The sequence below is a fragment of the Asterias rubens genome, chromosome 3 (assembly GCF_902459465.1).
Source record: "Asterias rubens chromosome 3, eAstRub1.3, whole genome shotgun sequence".
In the NCBI taxonomy this organism is placed as follows: Eukaryota; Metazoa; Echinodermata; class Asteroidea; order Forcipulatida; family Asteriidae; genus Asterias; species Asterias rubens.
The window spans coordinates 19,956,605-19,971,938 of record NC_047064.1 but is presented as its reverse complement, the minus strand read 5'-3'; the positions used below and the strand labels follow the sequence as shown (position 1 = coordinate 19,971,938).

Here is a 15,334-nt window from a genome sequence, read left to right as displayed (position 1 = left end):
AAGACCAGTCTTCTCACTTGGTGTATCTCAACATATGCGTAAGATAACAAACCTGTGAAAATTTGAGCTAAATCGGTCGTCGAAGTTGCGAGATAATAATAAAAGAAAAAACATCCTTGTCATACGACAAGATGCTTGATTTAGAGACCTCAAAATCAAATTCTGAGGTATCGAAATCAAATTCGTGGAAAATTACTTCTTTCTCGAAAACTACGTTAATTCAGAGGGAGCCGTTTCTCACAATGATTTATATTATCAACAGCTCCCCATGACACGTTACCAATTAAGGTTTTATGCTAATAAATCTTTAAAATAAATACCAATAGTGTCAACTGCCTTTAACGCCCTAAAACTTTCAAAAAATACCCTTTCCTTAACATTAAATTTTTACAATATGAATTAGGTATATATATTTTTTTTTCTTTAATAGGTTCAAACCCGTTATATTATCTTCAAATAAGTGCGCCACAGTTCAACTTATGAATATTTAATAGTTATTATTGAAACATGGATACTTGATGAACGTACATATATCAAATACTCGTGAAAAATTACAAACTATGAACAAAATGGATAGAAATGTGATTACGCAATAAATACATAGAGATGTATACAGTATAAGGTAAATACGGTCTTCAGTAAGTCCTGCTGCGCTCGTAAAGTTACAGTGTTTCAAACAGTAAACATCAACGTGAATTTTTATTATGTAACATGATTAGTATTTAGTTCATCAGATAGGTTGTCGATTAATCATTACGCAGTAATCACACTCTAATTTTCCACAGTGAAGACCAAAGTCATGTTGAGACAACATTTTCTCTCCATCTTCCAGCATCAGACATTTTAGACCTTCTTCCCTAGCAACCAGTATGTCGTCTGCTTTCCTTTTCCCTGTAAATGATTGAAGAAGTATGTAATGATAAGATATAACTGAAGTATTGTTGATCACTGTTTGAAGTGAACATTCATCATTAAATGCAATGTGAGAAACGGCTCCCTCTGAAGTATTAAACGTAGTTTTCAAGAAACAAGTCCCCGAATTTGATTTCGAGATCTCAGAGTTAGATGTTGAGGTCCCGAAGTAAAGCATCTGAAAGCACACAACTTCGTGTGACAAGGGTGTTTTTTCTTTCATTTTTATCTCGCAACTTCGACGACCAATTGAGTTCACATTTTCACAGGTTTATACATTTGTGCATATGTTGAGATACCCCAAGTAAGGACACTGGTCTTTGATAATTACCAGAGCTATATCCAGTATCTTTAATATACCTGCTGCAAGAGTGAGCTTCAACACAACATCCAAACCTACCTTCATTTCAATTTCTCCTCGACATTGGATTTCAAACTCGTTGAATTCATTCAGTATCTCATCGGTTGAACTGCTGATGTGAATCTTGAGAGCTACACAAACAATTAATAAAAATAATGAAAACTGTTAGTTCTTGTGAACTCAAATTTCTCTATTTAAAAAAAAAATCGGTTGGTAGAGCGCCGACACGTTAATCGAGGTCTTTGGTTCAAGTCCCGCTCCAGTCACTTTGTCTTTGTTTGAACCCAAAACTATTTGTAAAAATATCTTTGCCATTTTTGAGTTAAACATCAACAGACACCTTTAATGCTTACCTTCTCCATTAGACTCCATTCTAGACGCTGTGTTAACGGTATCACCAAACAGACAATATCGAGGCATCTTCAGACCAACCACTCCAGCCACACAAGGTCCTGAAAATAGTTCGCCAACCAGAGAAGACTTAACCCATCACACATTCATTTCATTGTATTGGTTGCGAGTTTAGATGCAACGACCTTAAAACTCTGCAGTTACCCGTGTAATGGTATCCTACGACTGTTGGATGTTATCTTTATATAGAACTACAGTTGTAGTTCCAAAACCTGATTATTATTACGACAGTTGGAGTAGTTCCAAAACCTGAAATCCTACGACAGTTGCATGTTAGTTCCAAAAACCTGATACCCTACGACTGTTGGATGTTATCTAGTACTTGAAAACCTGGTATCTTACTATCCTACGACAGTTGCATGTTATCTTAGTTCCAAAACCTGATATATCCTACGACAGTTGGGTGTTATCTTTATTTCCAAATAAACCTACCTGAATGCACACCAGCCCGCAGGAGTAAGTTGTGATCAGGTCTATGCCTGACCTTGAATGACGCCACAGCTTCCAGTAAAGCTAGGGACATCTTGGCTATTTCTTTAGCATGTTTGTTTCCATTGCGGATGGGTAGTCCTGACACCACCATGTATGCATCACCAATAGTTTCAACCTAGGATGACAAAATACCCAGTGTTATACCCTCTTTATTTCTGTATTCCCGAATCATACTTTTATAATCGTATGGATGTCAGTTATCCTTACCTTGTAAACGTCAAAGTGTCCAATGATTCCATCAAAACAGGTGTACAAGTCATTCAACAGAGCCACCACCTTTTTGAAAATGATGTGTACAATGTAAGTAACATCTGATAGCAAATACATAACAACCTTTCCCAAATGTGCAGACTTCACAAATATTGCAGTAATGGTTAGTTTTGTACCTGCATAGGCGTGCTGCTAGAAGACAGTGCAGTGAAACCGACAATGTCACTGAAAAATATGGTCACGTTGTCGTATGTCTCTGGATGAACTGCGGATCCTACTTTCAGTTGGTCGGCAACAGACCTGGGAAGTAAGTTCAAACACAGATGGATGATGGAAAGAAAATGGCATGGCATATCTGTTAAGACAAAACCCTGAAAATTGCCGTTGTTTTTTTTATTGAAAAGACACTTTTGAATGCAAGAAGACCTACTTTGGCAAGACTTCGTAAAGGAGCGTCTCAGCTCTCTTCTTTTCTTCCAAGAAGGCTGAGGTTCTCTCCTCCACAAGACCTTCCAAGTTACTGGCGTAGAACTCCATACGAGACAAAAGGTTGTCCATAATACCTCCAGATACATTCCTATCATGTAAAATATCAAGTTGAACGTGGTCACATGAAAAATGACAACCATAACTATTGCTACTAATATGTACAAATTCTACTGTCGGAGAGAGGTGTATATAGTAGTTTTGAGAATTTCAAGTTGCAACAAACGTATGTCAATCGCCTCTACATCTGACGTCACATTTTGAGGATCGTGAATAACGCTAGATACCTACCTGACCGGATGCTGCCAGGTTTACTCTTGACCTATGGATATTATGCACACGCTGTATGCAAACGATTGAAAGTGCAAGCTGACAAACTACGTCACTTTGGATGGACCAATCATAACGCAGATATGGAAAGCTTAATTACGTCATTGCACGTTTCACAAATGAGATCATTGTGTCAATTTAAATCACTGGGCCTAAAGACAAGCGCCGTCTTTCTCCTTACCAGACTACAACAAACGTCGACAAAACTTACTTGCAGATTTTCTTCAAGCTGGACAGTAGCTCGTTAACAGAGGGCCGTTCCTCTGGTAGTTCGTGCCAACACTGCCCCATAATGATATGCATCTCTGGACTACAGTCATCAGTTGGGACGTGAGGACGGAAAGGCTGAGGTAACTTTGCAGCAAGCTTTTCCAAAATAACTGCACGGGGGAGGAACATAAAGTACACCGTGAATTAACAAGCGTTGGGCCTTTTTTCAAGATGGTGGCCAACTTGTACATAACTTAACATATCCGACCACAAAATCAAGGCTGAATAATATTATGCATGGCGCTAACCTTTGACATCTACGTCATTCTTGCTTTCAGTCTCAAAGGGCGACCCCCTCATCACAACCTCCTGCATGATGATGCCAACAGCATAAATGTCGCCCTCTTTGGTCAGTGGTTTGTTCGGGTTCCTCAGTTGTTCTGGCGCTTTACACAGCATCTCTGTAGAATGAGTAAAACGTACAACTCATGTGTCAGAATTAACCAAGTCCCAGCTCCGGGAGGCGGGGGTGTTGAGGGTTCTGATCCATTTCTGTGGGATTTCGTTATCAAAAGTTTCTTATAAAAATAGATTCCTTACTTTTCATCTTGGTCTGATTGTCGCTGTCTTCAGATGAAGAGTCTCTGAGAGTATGAAGTCCAAAGTCGGTCAGTTTGACAACAAAACGGGTATCCACTACACAGTTAGATGAGCGCATTCTACCATGAACACCAAGCTCACTGTGATGAAGAAAACTCAATCCCTGCATGAATCGAAACAACCAGAGTGTCGAGTTAGGCATTGACTAATTATCAATTGAGCTACGGTAAACTCGGCCTTATATTACACACACCATGACTACCAACTCGACCAACTCAACTTTACATTAAACACACAACAGACAATTACTACCAACTCGACCAACGCCACTTTACATTACACAAACCCTACTCTGTTACTACCAACTCGACCAACTCGACTAGAGATTACAACACAGGGCAATTCAAACCTCCGTTATTACCTTGATGACGTCAAGCAGGAGGGAGCTTTTGAAATCCCAATCCAACTTCAAGGCGTCATTTTCTAGAATATCCTGAATATTTTAAAAGTCATAGTAAGAATAAGAGACACAGTTTGTACCTATACTGCCTAAGATTGTAAAAAAAAAAAAAAAAAGGGGGAGCAATCCCAAGTTAAAAAAAAAAAATAAATCCTCATTTAAAAAAATTATCCTTTCATCCAACAATCATTTTTGTTTATGTTAAACGCATTGACAAATGATTCTTATTTCTCTAACCTGTAGGCTTCCTTTGGGGCAATACTCTGTGATGATCACTTGTTTGTTTTCATCAATTCCATCAATACATGCACCGACGAATCGGACGAGATTGCTATGCTCCAGACGACGTAACTGTCGATCAAATTCAAGCAGAAATAATGGATCTTAAAATGGCAATCTCAACAAGAATGAGCACAAGATGTCTGAGAGGAAATCTTGAAAGAAAGTTGTCCGATTCTCCTTTCCATTGAATCGATTGATGTTTATCAACATATTTAAAAGATAATACCCAAAGAATAATTTAATGTTTGTAGTAACTGCATACCTAGCCTTTTGTCAAGCTATTTGTGGCTTGGAGAGCTGCGATCAACGACTGGAAAAGGGAGACCATGAACGCCTTGACAAAGGGCTGCTGCATATCGAGCAATACAACATTACTTACATTACGGAACTCCAGAAGTACTTTTCTATTCAGATCTATCTTGGTTGAATTCATCTGTTTAAGAGCAACCATGCGACCCTAATAGGAGTATAAAAAAGGTGTGATATATACAAAGTGAAAACTCCATGAAGGAGAAAAAAAACACTGACAAACCATGAAACCAAAGAGACCAAGTGCGACCAAACTCCGACAAAAATCCTATGTCAGGAAGGGACAAGAACCTCAACAACAAACCATAAAACACAGAACCACGACACCAACAGATGCAACAAACACAACAAAACAATCACCACGACACCAACACACTATACTTCGTAAAGGCACTGGACACATTTGGTAATTGTCAAAGACCAGTATTCTCCCTCGGTGTATCCCAACATAGGTCTATATGCATTATAACAAACCTGTTAACATTCGAACTCAATTGGTCGTCGAAGTTACGAGATAATAATGAAAAAAAAAAACACCCTTGTCGCAAAAGTGTCGAGCAGGTCTAGTTTCGCTTACCTCATACTGGGCGACTTTGGCAAACATCTGTCGTTGGTTGTTAACATCTAAAACTGAGCCGGTCTGGAAACAAAATTAATACAAAATACACCTTTTTAATCCAAGCAAACACATTTTAATGTAAATATTTATATAATTCATTTTCTTTGTTTTGTGTTCTGGTATATTTATTATTTTCGACACATGACATTGAAACAGATAAACCAAAGGCCAAGATCGCTTCAAAGTTAAAATAACAAAAATGCAACAACCATACAAAATAAGTGGGCTTTAGCAATTTACAGCAAAATGAAAATAAATTCAACTTTAGACTAGAAAAACACAACCGAGGAGCAAGCAAGATGGTTTCTGTTTTAAGCCACAACCAGGCCCCACTTTGGCCTTCATGAGTTTCATTAGAGAATGTATTGTGAAATGTTTGTATCGGTCTGTATTGCAATAGGGAACGATTAATGAAGCTTTTGCACTGGACCTGATGAATCTTGTACTGTTCCTAATAATTGAGGGGGGGGGGCAGATAACGAAATTTGTTGGAGTTGAGTATTTTCTTTCCAAAACTGTGCAATAGATTTTGTCTTCTCGGAGAGAAGTTATGAAAACACTTTGTTGTAGAACGTCTCTCATCAAACCATATAGAACTATACTCATCTCAGTCTGATTATTTGTATCTATCGATCACTCCATGATAACCAAAATACATACCATTGACAGTGATCGAATCGACGATGATACCGATTTGGAAATATGATGGAAAATCAAATCTTCATAACGGATTTTCCAAGACATGTTCATCAACTCCGAATTCAATTTCATTTTCCTGCAGAGAAAGCAAAATGCTTGTTTAGTGTCCATCTGGCAAGTCTTTTTGTTCCATGGTAATTGACAGCGGCCATGATATAACTTACATTAAATTTGCCACAGTCCGGAATGTCAATCAAGAAGCACAAGCAACATGACAGCAAAGATAGGTTGATATTGGATATTGGACATGCACATAGGTTTATACAGCGAATAATAATGTTGCTTTTTCGACATTATCCATGAACAATATCAAACTAACTCATTACGTCATCGAGTAACACATTTATAAAATACAAGGTAGCATCATTATGGGTGCGTTCGATTAGCTTCCCTGGGTCTACCCCGCGCGCGGTGACCACTCGGGTGAGCCCCTGACAAGAGCTAAACGAACCGCTCTCGTAGTGACGTCATGCACCTGGGGCCAGCCCCCAAGTGACCCACTCCACAAGCGGGGCACTGGGGGCTGACCCGGGTGAGCCCCTGGAATGACGTCAAAGCTGTTCGAACGCACCGGAGGCAGACCGGGGAGGACCTATAGGGAAGCTAAACGAACGCACCCATTATTGCCGAATAGGTTTGTGCGTAAGTTTAACATTACTTCAATTTGATTATACACCCAGAACATCGAAGAAGGAAAGTTAAAACCTCCTAACAGTTTGAGTATTGACAACAGTTTGTCCATACCTCCCGACTTATTTTGTTGCACTAATCCAAGGCGAGGTAACAAGCTATGCAATTTGGTTCCATAGACTTCTAGGTGATATTGGCCGCTAGTCTATTATTAGAATAGGGATGAGTGAGACTCACGCGTCATGTACACTAATTCTACATGATTCTTTATGCAGTAAGATTTACCTGTAGACAAAAAGCATAGCACATGCCGAGGCGATCACTACACATGCAGCTAGGATAGACGATACCATCACCATTGTGTTATCAGCTGTTTGAAGTTCAACAGAAAAAAAGAGTGTTTGATTTTATAGATGCACAATCATTGCAAGCATCATACATGTCCGCCATTTTAAAAGGTAATTTATTTGATGATGCACATTCAAGTAGTAGTATTCCACAAGTAGGTATGGTGGACATCGTACTACATGTGTTATGTGTCAATTTGTCCATAGAAGCACAAACCTGACTGTGCAGTCATGTGATGTACGCCATTTCCCAAAAAGTTGTAATGGAGGTAGACCTCTGTAAGTATAATACGTTCCAGTAACACCATGTGTGTATCTACTTGCCAGGTATAGAGTTTGTTCTTAGAGAACTGTCTTGCTATATTCTACTGTCGCAGAGTAGATAATCGGAGGTTCGGGAGACTTCTCAGTTCTGAAAAGAACTGTCCTGTCACTTTTTTGGGCGGATGGTATAGAAAATAGACTGGACTACTCATTAGCTTATAGGATCGTAATTAACTGTACTGCCGCGGAGTCAGTTCTGAATTGGTCTCAACGTTTCGACTAGCTTGCTCTAGTCATCGTCATTGTCACCATGCAATGCCTCAAATCCTATATATAATGCGTTCATTAATGTAATTCACGTTCTACTGTACATGCAGTTGTTACAGCGTCAGAACGATGACGCCATGCAGTTGTCGACGTAAATAGTCTGGTCATGTACACTGTAAACATGGAACAGTCGTCGAAAAAAGGGGAGGGCTTTGTGTTAGTGAATAAATATCTAAATATTTGAAAACCAATTAACTTAAATGTACCTTTGTCGTGGCATTTTGGATTCTCGTTGTAGAATCCGCAGGGTGGAGTGTCAGGCGGTGAACTGCCGTCTGGTCTCCCATGCCATACAATATCTTTATGCCATTGGATTGTATTGGAAACTCCATAATAGTCAGCAACCACCTTCATAAAGGCAAAGTCATTCAAACTTTATGAAATTGAAACCAATAAATACATTTTGACATGATTGTAATTTTAGAGTAAACTAGAATCCTTTTCAGTGTAGTTACTGACTCCTCATAAATTGAGCATTATTAACCAACCTCGAACACACCGTTCTCAGTGTCTGTCATATCCCATAGAGAATACACTGCAACTCGGTCGCCCTTTTCTGTAATAGAAACTTCACCGGCAATACCTACAAATGTAATCGCAAAGGTTGAAATAACGTTTTAGTTTAATGTACTATCTAAATCCGTCTAAAATCCATGTTCTGTCATGATGTACGAGTCAACGCTTCTCTCACTTGGTGTATCTCAACATATGCATAAAGTAACAAACCTGTGAAAGTATGAGCTCAATTGGTGGTGGTCGAAGTTGCGAGATAACTATGAAAGAAAAAATAGCATTGTCACACGAAGTTGTATGGTTTTAGATGCTTGATTTAAAGACCTAAAATTCTAAATCTGAGGTCTCGAAATCAAACTCGTGGAAAATTACTTCCCTCTCGAAAAAATACTTCACTTCAGAGGGAGCCGTTTCTCACAATGTTTCTTACTATCAACCTCTCCCCATTACTCGTTACCAAGTAAGGTTTTATGCTAATAACTATTTTGAATAGTACACTCAGATAAAACCGAATCATAATACATCCATACGTAGTCTGTGGTTTACCTTGAAATGTACGATTCCACATCTTGTTGTTTAAAGCTAGACCATCCCGGATGTCTCCTCCTTCATGAAGTGTCTCATTAATGGCCAGAGAATATAAGATCAAAGCATCATGGAAAGATGTAGCAAAGAAATTGGCCTAGATATAAAAATAGAAATAACAATCAGTTACTCAAATTGTCATCCATATAAAATGTAAATATTGAATAATAATAATAACAAGTAGGTTCAGTTATTACACAATGTTTGTTCATTATTTAAGGGTGTCAAAAAATTACAAAATTTACTAGAGTGGGGTTTGAACCAACGACCTTGGGATTAACGTGCGCCGGCACGTCTACCGACTGAGCTATCAAGCCCTAATGGTCGCGGGCTCTCCCTAGTCGTAAATATCTTTCTCCGGGGTGCCAGTCAAAAGCCATACAACCGTTTAACTGCCGTGTAGCCAGGGATCACACCCAAGTTTATGATACAACCTGGGAAGCGGCAGCCAGGGGATCAACTTAAAGACACTGGGCACTATTGGTAATTGTCAAAGACCAGTCTTCTCACTTGGTGTATCTCAACATATGCGTAAATAACAAACCTGTGAAAATTTGAGCTCAATTGGTCGTCGAAGTTGCGAGATAATAATGAAAGAAAAAAACACCTTGTCACACGACGTTGTGTGCTTTCAGATGCTTGATTTCAAGACCTCAAATTCTAAATATGAAGTCTCGAAATCAAATTCGTGGAAAACTCGAAAACTACGTCACTTCAGAGGGAGCCGTTTCTCACTATGTTTTATACTATCAATCTCTCCCCATTACTCGTTACCAAGTGAGGTTTTATTTTGAGTAATTACCAATAGTGTCCACTGCCTTTAAGGGGAAGCGAATTTCGTCAATTACTAGGTTTGTTAAAAATATTAGGTTTTCATAACTTGTCTGTGCAAATACATTAATGAAAACGTTGTTGAAACTTGTAGATTTAGCTGACAAATTAATTAGTACTTTCAAAACAACTTTTGAATCAAATTTCAAGATAACCAAAACTGACTGAGTATCAATAATTTGTTCTAACCTCATCCCCAGCTGCAGGAGTAAAGTTATACGACTCCAGCATTCGACGGTTCATCTCCTTTTGGAAATTGATGTATTCATCAGTTGTTGGCTCAAAGAGTCGGATCGTCATCAGCGCTTTGTAAGCGATTTTAAGCTTGGCGTCATTCTCGTCACCCTGTAATTATGAAAAAACAAAAATCAGCAACTTTTTAGAGTTAATAATTTAAAGAGGTACTTGAGCGAATTGGGTTTATAGCGTGTTTGTTTATGTTTAAATGTAATTTTGATATTTGAACACTTCTGATTTTTTTGTAATAATCGATTAAAAGTTCAGGCCCCAACCTCAAGGTTTTGGAAAACTAGAAACAGGTTTCGGAAAACTAGAAACACTTCTGCCGTTGACGGCGTGCATCAAAATGACAACACTTTGACGTCATGTGTGGGAGTTTGCTTTGTTACACCTTCACGCACACGTGTTTTACTTCACTCCTCTGTGATGTCATCTTACCTGGTTCCATGAGTTATCTACAATGGTTTTGTGTTCCTTTATATAAGAGCGAAAAACAAAAGTATTTCTTCCCTTTAATGACTAGGTTGTATTTGAATGCACTCAACATCGCCACTTTACTTTTTTCTTTGGGAATTGGGAAACTTTTGTGCAAAAACCTAGAGCTTTTAGGACAACACAGTAAAAGGGTTTTACTTGATTCCTCGGTGACGTCATCTTACCTGGTTCCACGAGTCATCTCCGAATGTCTTTGTGTTGTTGAAGGGATGGTAGCTGATAAAGACGTAGTCGCCATCTGTCATACCAAGTTCGTAAGCACTTAACATGATCTGACGGACATCATTACCATCGGCACACATCATTATAACTGAACAAAAATAAACACAGCCAGGAACATAAACATATTGCTGTGCACTATGGTGTACCTGGGGCCAATTTCACAAAAAGCTAATTTTCAGTCGTAGTTGCTCAGTAAAGTGCCATGTCACAATACAAATCACTATGGTAATACTGACAATTCGTTTTGCAATGAATGTTAATGCTTTGTGAAATCGTCCCCTGGATCGATTTCACAAAGATAGTCTTAACTTAGTCCTAACTAGTCCTAGAGGTTCCATGACCTTTGCGTGCAACGCGCCGTATCGCCTGCTAGCTTTGCGTAAGTCTATTCTTGGTTCGATTTCCAGTTACGTCAACCAGACAGTCCTCAACCGAAATGAAACCAAGAAGAAAAGCGCGCCATCTGTCAAGTTATCACGTTACGTTTGTAACGTTACGTTTTTACGTTCGTTACGATACGTTGCACACGTTACGTTACGTTACTTTACGTTACGTTCGTTCGTTATGCTTTAGTCGTTATGTTGCGTATGTTATGTTATGTTACGCTACGTTATGAGTATAGGATACTGATGTATTGGCAAGACTAGGGTGGGGTTCGAACCGGGCCATAGAGGTGAAAGGCAGTGAAAGAAACCACTGAGCCAACCTGATCCCCAGAACTGTTTGGGACATCAACAGCTGTAGGTGAAAACGGCAATTGTTGTTTAAAAGGCCGTGTCAGAAACGGCGACTTCAGCTACAGCTACGGCTAGATCGCGCGCGTCTGCCTATTATTCAACACTGGTACGCGCTGATCTAGACGTAGCTGTAGCCGAAGTCGTCGTTTAGGACACGGCCTAATACTTACTTCTGCTATTTAGAGAAGCTCTTTTCAAATGACTCTCGTAGTCTCTGTCATTCCTTTCTATATACAGAATGTAGACTCGAAAACCAGCTGATGCGTCCAACTCAGATTGTATCGAGTATGCAGTGTGAAGAGTGGCATAACCTTGCCCAATCAAACTAAAGGAATCCCAGTCGTAGATAAAGCACACTTCCCTCAAGAAATGTGCCAGTGGGGTTGCTTTGTAAACTGTTTGAGTTACGGTTGAATACCTGCCTTTATTGTCTAGTTCACGTACACTATCAGCACTGCCCGAAAATATTGGTACATTCAGCGAAGCAGCAAAATCCGCTACACTCAGTATATAATTTTTACAGGACGGTCCGAAATAAGCCAATGCTTTTCCTTCAAAGTACAGTTTAGCAGCTACTTTTAACGCGTCATTTACTCCTCTCCACTCACAGTTATCATGAGTGACAACCCACCGCAGAGTAAAGTTGGCATACTCGCCTGTCTGGACACGGTGTGAGATGGTTTCACGGGCAATCTCAAGGGCTGGTAGTAAACGAGTGTCACTGGAAAGCTGGATATCGTTCGGGTATCTCGACAGAAATACAGCAACATCAACTTCGACTACATCACTGTGTGCGCGTGATGCAAGAGTCAACCAAAGAAACAATGCAGTGAAAGTGAAGTGTAAAACCATTGCCATCGTGTACCGAATCAGCACAATTTGAAGAAAGAAATTATGTATTCATAGACTTCCATTCAAGAGTTTTTCATCTGGTTGCATCAACTGTCTTACGGAAGTCCTCTCTTTTGATACCTCTCGAGGAAACCAAACTCATAAATCTAAGCTCAGTTTACAGAAGCGCACTGAAGAACACTGAAGTCACTGCCTTTATAACAATCGGTGTAGATTTCCCATGGGAAAATCCAATCCACTTCATCTTGTACAGTTTCATAATCGATCGTGCGCAAACGGCGACAGCTAACCTTGATATTTCAAGCGAAGTGGGTCGACAATTATTTTGCTCAGTTTGTTGTTGGGCACTTAAAGGCAGTGGACACTATTGGTAATTATTCAAAATAATTATTAACATAATACCTTTCTTGGTGACGAGTAATGGGGAGAGGTTGATGGTATAAAACATTGTGAGAAACGGCTCCCTCTGAAGTGACGTAGTTTTCGAGAAAGAAGTAATTTTCCACGAATTTGATTTCGAGACCTCATGTTTAGAATTTGAAGTCTCGAAATCAAGCATCTGAAAGCACACAACTTCTTGTGACAAGGCTGTTTTTTTCTTTCATAGTTATCTCCGCAACTCCGACGACCAATCGAGCTCAAATGTTCACAGGTTTGTTATTTTATGCATATGTTGAGATACACCAAGTGAATAACACTGATCTTTGACATTTACCAATAATGTCCACTGTCTTGTAATGGATCACTGTGCATGAGGACTGCATTCGGTTAACAACTCGACACTGAAATCTTTGTCGCGCAAAAACGTGACATCGTTGGAGATTGGTTTTTTATTATATTAAACTCATTCTTGACGAGTATCAATTGAAACTACACAACGACTCGACGCTTAAATTCATGTTGCATAAAACGTTAAATAGAGTTGGGATTGGTTTTTTATTATATTAAACTCATTCTTGACGAGTATCAATTGAAACTACACAACGACTCGACGCTTAAATTTATGTTGCATAAAACGTTAAATAGAGTTGGGATTGGTTTTTTATTATATTAAACTCATTCTTGACGAGTACAGACCTATATCAAAAATCTTGTGCACTATTTATTATTTCACCATTATTACATTGTGTTCAAACCTTCACCTTTTATTTGTGCCCTGAAATTCCCATTTAAATTCATACCTATTTCCTGCTTTGTCATTTTGGTCCAGCCATTTCCTTAACATTAGTTGTCTGTATTGCATTTTTCCTTCTATCCTTCTATTTGGTATTAACTTAGGTTTTTTCCTTTCGTTTCTCTTATTTTGTTTCTCATACTTTCCCAGCAAAATGTGAATGACTAATTTTGTTTTAAAAGACATGCGTTTTTTTTAATAAGAAACGGAAACAAACAAACTAGGCAGTGAAAGAAACCACTGAGCCAACCTGATCCCCAGAACTGTTTGGGACATCAACAGCTGTAGGCGAAAACGACAAAATGTTGTTTAAAAGGCCGTGTCCGAAACGGCGACTTCAACTACAGCTGCGCCCAACTGAGATTGTATCGAGTATGCAGTGTGAAGAGTGGTATGACCTTGCCCAATCAAACTAAAGGAATCCCAGTCGTAGATAAAGCACACTTCCCTCAAGAAATGCGCCAGTGGGCTTTCTTTGATAACTGTTTGGGTTACGGTTGCATACCTGCCTTTAAGGTCTAGTTCCTGTATCTTATCAGCACTGCCCGAAAAGATTGGTACATTCATCGAAGCAGCAAAATCCGCTACACTCAGCATATAATTTTGACAGGACGGTCCGAAATAAGCCAATGCTTTTCCTTCAAAGTACAGTGTAGCGGCTCCTTTTAACGCGTCATTTACTCCTCTCCAATCACAGTTATCATGAGTGACAACCCACCGTAGAGTAAAGTTGGCATACTCGCCTGTCTGGACACGGTGTGAGATGGTTTCACGGGCAATCTCAAGGGCTGGTAGTAAACGAGTGTCACTGGAAAGCTGGATATCGTTCGGGAATCTCGACAGAAATACAGCTACATCAACTTCGACTACATCACTGTGTGCGCGTGATGCAAGAGTCAACCAAAGAAACAATGCAGTGAAAGTGAAGTGTAAAACCATTGCCATCGTGTACCGATTTGGCACGTTTGAAGACAGAAATTATGTATTCATAGACTTCCATTCAAGAGTTTTTCATCTGGTTGCATCAACTGTCTTACGGAAGTCCTCTCTTTTGATACCTCTCGAGGAAACCAAACTCATAAACCTAAGCTCAGTTTACAGAAGAGCACTGAAGAACACTGAAGTCACTGCCTTTATAACAATCGGTGTATACTTCCCTTGGGAAGATCCAGTCCTCTTCATCTTGTACAGTTTCATAATCGATCGTGCGCAAACGGCGACAGCTAACCTGCACTAATGGTTGCCAGCAATGGCTTTGGTAGATATTTCAAGCGAAGTGGGTCGACAAATATTTTGCTCAGTTTGTTGTTGGGCACTTAAAGGCAGTGGACACTATTGGTAATTATTCAAAATAATTATTAACATAATACCTTTCTTGGTGACGAGTAATGGGGAGAGGTTGATGGTACAAAACATTGTGAGAAACGGCTCCCTCTGAAGTGACGTAGTTTTCGAGAAAGAAGTAATTTGCCACGAATTTGATTGCGAGACCTCAAGTTTAGAATTTGAAGTCTCGAAATCAAGCATCTGAAAGCACACAACGTCGTGTGACAAGGCTGTTTTTTTTCTTTCATAGTTATCTCCGCAACTCCGACGACCAAGTGAATAACACTGGTCTTTGACATTTACCAATAATGTCCACTGTCTTGTAATGGATCACTGTGCATGAGGACTGCATTCGGTTAACAACTTGACACTGAAATCTTTGTCGCGCAAAAACGTGACATCGTTGGAGA

At 39.4% G+C, this 15,334-nt stretch overlaps 1 protein-coding gene across 1 annotated transcript; it reads right to left on the bottom strand.

Moving 5' to 3' along the window:
- Positions 1 to 295: 295 nt before the first annotated feature.
- On the bottom strand, positions 296 to 11,825 carry LOC117288381 (atrial natriuretic peptide receptor 1-like). Its single transcript, XM_033769224.1, has 22 exons — positions 11,743 to 11,825; positions 10,778 to 10,923; positions 10,068 to 10,223; positions 9,009 to 9,144; positions 8,438 to 8,532; positions 8,156 to 8,297; positions 7,297 to 7,381; positions 6,343 to 6,457; positions 5,641 to 5,703; positions 5,134 to 5,211; positions 4,710 to 4,823; positions 4,434 to 4,505; positions 4,013 to 4,175; positions 3,721 to 3,873; positions 3,414 to 3,582; positions 2,817 to 2,963; positions 2,563 to 2,686; positions 2,384 to 2,452; positions 2,117 to 2,291; positions 1,627 to 1,725; positions 1,313 to 1,404; positions 296 to 891 (listed from the first exon to the last, which is right to left on the bottom strand). The coding sequence occupies exons 2-22, from the start codon at positions 10,916 to 10,918 to the stop codon at positions 844 to 846; spliced, it is 2,436 nt and encodes an 811-aa protein (XP_033625115.1). The 5' UTR covers positions 10,919 to 10,923; positions 11,743 to 11,825; the 3' UTR covers positions 296 to 843.
- Between the last annotated feature and the right edge of the window lie 3,509 nt (positions 11,826 to 15,334).

What these genes read in the sequence shown, in the direction of transcription:
- LOC117288381 (XM_033769224.1), bottom strand. Translation starts at nt 10,918, where the DNA reads ATGATGTGTGCCGATGGTAATGATGTCCGTCAGATCATGTTAAGTGCT. An exon ending in CTGAGAACGGTGTGTTCGAG is followed by an intron (nt 8,298 to 8,437) that starts GTTGGTTAATAA and finishes GCCTTTATGAAG; the next exon opens with GTGGTTGCTGACTATTATGG. An exon ending in GCGGGCTGGTGTGCATTCAG is followed by an intron (nt 1,726 to 2,116) that starts GTAGGTTTATTT and finishes AACTATTTTCAG; the next exon opens with GACCTTGTGTGGCTGGAGTG.